At 48.6% G+C, this 3,314-nt stretch overlaps 1 protein-coding gene across 1 annotated transcript; it reads right to left on the bottom strand.

Moving 5' to 3' along the window:
• Nucleotides 1-559: 559 nt before the first annotated feature.
• On the bottom strand, nt 560-1,591 carry LOC109438353 (melanoma-associated antigen B4-like). Its single transcript, XM_019718184.3, has one exon. The coding sequence runs from the start codon at nt 1,589-1,591 to the stop codon at nt 560-562; it is 1,032 nt and encodes a 343-aa protein (XP_019573743.3).
• Between the last annotated feature and the right edge of the window lie 1,723 nt (nt 1,592-3,314).

Raw genomic sequence — 3,314 nt, 5'->3', positions numbered from 1 at the left:
GACTTCCAAAGCGATGATACTCAATTAGTGACTGTGTGAACTAAAACCCAAGAACAGTGAGCTAGGTTATGCTTTATATTCTCGAACATTCTTGAAAATCATAAGCAAGTTCAGGTACATATCTTTATAAAGTTACAAAAAGAAAGACTAAATGGAGTAAGGCAAAGCAAGAATTGGCCAACTGTTACTTGATCTATCTTTGTACATATCTTCTAATTTTGTGATCCTGGCTATTTTAGTGTGGAGTTCTTTATTTCCCAGGACGTTCCTCTCCTAAGGCCATGTTATATTGTTTTGGATCACAAAGTGATTTAAATATTTTCAACGTGTATTTCAAAAAAACCAAAATCTTATTCCTAAATGTGACACACGGCTATGAATGTGTGACCCATGTCATTCATAAACTTACATTCTGAATCTAAATGAAATTTCTTTTGAAAACAAAGCACCTGAAAATGCAAAACAATGAAAAAAGATAAGAAAAGAATATATTTGTGCATATTAGGAACACTGCTTAACAGGCCTTTCACAGCAGATAGTGAAGTATCCACCTCACATCTCACTCAGGGTGAGAGCTGCGGCTGGATGTGGACGTGGAATGTGCACTAGCCTGGGAAGTTTTGCTAGCCTTCGTTGGAGAAACAGCCCGGGCTCTCTCTTCGTCTCTCAAAGCCTCTTCGTAGTGGGATGGGAAGTCACTGGGGGCGGTACCATTGATCTTAGAAAAAAATTGCAGCATTTCCATCTTAGTGGTCTCAGCATAGGCTCTTGAACCCCAGAGAAATTCAAAGGATGGAGGATCACTGTTGGGCACCTGCCGGTATTCCAGGTATTTTTCCTTCACCAAATCTTCAATGACCTTCCTGGGCTCCCCAAAGATGAAGTGCCTCTTTCCATCATAGATGCCCAAAAAATTCAGGAATTCCCACACTTCCTCCTTAGAGGCGCGGTTGCCATTCAAGAAGATCACCCCCAGGAGAGGCATCAGAATCCCTTTTGTAGGAAATCGCCAGGCAGTGCTCAGACTCCCTCCGCTGTTATCATCTGTGTTGCAGACCAGGGTATAGGAGTGAGTGTTGGGCTTGACTTCCTTCACTTCTAAGCCAAAGACCAGATCCAAGCTCTCAGTGGCTTTCGCGAGGATCTCGGGGAATTGCTTCCTGTACCTTTTGTGGATAAGCTTCAGCATGTCCGCCTTTTTCATGGGCTCATTCATTTTATATTTATTCAGCAGGAACTGCACCAATATACTTGCTTTCTTATCTAGAAGATCTTGGCCAGGGCTCTCAGTGGAAGTAGAGGCCCAGGAGGAATTCTTACTTTTCTTAATGCGGTTCCTGGCACATCCATCAGACCTTTTGCAGGAAAGACCTGTAGCCGCACTGGTGGTGGACGGGACACTTGGAGGCGCCAGGACAGTGCCACCCACAGCGGAGGTGGAGGGACCATCCCCACAAGCAGGAGAGGAGGATGAAGCGGCCTCTTCTTTCACTGCAGGAATCGCCTGGGCATCCTTAAGACCTTGGGTCAGAGCTCTGTTATGGTGGCGTTTCTCACGAGCACGGAGCTTACTATTCTGACCACGAGGCATGATGGCTGTGGTCCGGGAGGCAGACAGGAGAGTGGGTCAGTGGACAGGTGATTTCGTACCTGGTGGAGGGGAATGAGATGATATGACCACGTACAACAGGTCAATTTCATCTTGGCTGCAGTGAAGGCAGCTTCTGCAAGTTTCCTTCAGGGCACTGATGGACAACTCAGTAGGACTCTGTTCTCCTGGTCAGTCTGTCCCATAACAATCCCACGGAAGAAACATGGCACCCGAAGAGTGAGTCTCCCCCTGCCTCCTACCAGCTCCGCCCTGGGTTTACTCATAAGTCAGCAGGTGATGGCAGGGGAATCCCTGTGTTCTGCCATGTGGAGTCCTTCTAGTTGACATTCAAAATTATCATGTTAACTGTGGCCAGAGTCTGGGCACCTGCCCCTCTGCTGCTCTGACATTGACACCTCAAAGCTGCCTTGGACCCCGGAGAAGGAACTGAAGGTGGGCCTCAATCACCTTCCTACAGGGGACACTTAGTGCTGAGAGCTGAGTGGGGTCTTTTCTGTCTTGAGTTCATTCTGGTCCTTAGACATCAGTCAACTTCCTCACACTGGCTCCTTGTAAGGCTTGGCAGCACTCGTCTTTTGTTTACTGGTGTTTACACCTTCAGACTAACGATCTCACGTCCCTTAGTCCTCACAATACAAGTGTGGGGATAGTAACCTGACAGTTCTTCCCCGGGATCTCTCATGCTGATACCATTGGGTTAGGTGGATAATTTCGTGTTCCTTTTATTCATGGTTTGTTGGTCCCTTGAGTTGCCACGGAGTTACCTCAATTTGGCTCCTAGTAGAGAATTTCTCATAGTAAGAGACAACCTCCATGAGTCCAAGTAGGAGAAAATGAATTTGACCTTATGTGACCAAATGTGGTCCCCCAGGCATGGAGCTATTGCAAGCAGGTGGAGTCCCAAGATAGTTGGTCCCACATAGGATCCCAACTCGAGGTCTAAATTTGACTCCTGATGGGTTCTAAGATTTCTCCCTCTGCTGACCTGGGTCCACTTCCCTCTGACCAATACCCTGACCTCCCTGTGACACTTCAGTGAGGACTGAAGGGCACTCCTGTCAGACATGTATCCCTCAGTTCGTCCAGCCCTGACAATAGGGAGAACAGTTTGTGGCCCCACTGATACGGTGTGCGACATCCCCACAGGCTTCAAGGGTCTGTGCGTGAATCCCGGCACAACAGGAAATTCTGCTGCTGCTGACCTAAGGCTGCCGCCATTGACCTGGTCTCTCACCTCCCTGCAAGTCCTGGGAAGAAGTGAGTGCAACTCGTCATGTCAACATGCCTCAGTCTCCCAGGTGTGCAAGCAGAACTGGAGCTTTACGTGTCCCTCTCCTTTCTGAAAAGGAGGGGTCCCCATCCTCACTCAGTGTCACAGCCCTGAATCCTATCAGGGAGTGGGTTCCTTTGGCTTAACTGGACTTACTCCATTAGAGCAAGGCCCTTGCCTCCCTGATACCACCTCCAGAAGAAATGAGGGGCCACCTGAGCCTGCCAACTCTTCCCGGGGCTTCCTCTGCTCAGCTGGGGAGCTGTCACGTCTAGCCCTCACCTCAGTGAGTCCCCGCCAGAGGAGAAATTAGTTGCTTTTTATTCCTTAGTGTGCCTGGTAAATCCTAGAGCTGAGCTCAGCAGCGCCGCACTGTGTGGCCCCTTTTCATGTGTAGACGTTTGCTCACAAAACCTCGGGGTCCTCATCTTG

This window comes from Rhinolophus sinicus, chromosome 18, assembly GCF_057876585.1.
Source record: "Rhinolophus sinicus isolate RSI-liver-muscle chromosome 18, RSI-T2T, whole genome shotgun sequence".
Taxonomy (NCBI): Eukaryota; Metazoa; Chordata; class Mammalia; order Chiroptera; family Rhinolophidae; genus Rhinolophus; species Rhinolophus sinicus.
This window is presented reverse-complemented; position numbering and strand designations above follow the sequence as displayed.

Coding starts and splice junctions, on each gene's coding strand:
- LOC109438353 (XM_019718184.3), bottom strand. CDS start 1,591: ATGCCTCGTGGTCAGAATAGTAAGCTCCGTGCTCGTGAGAAACGCCAC.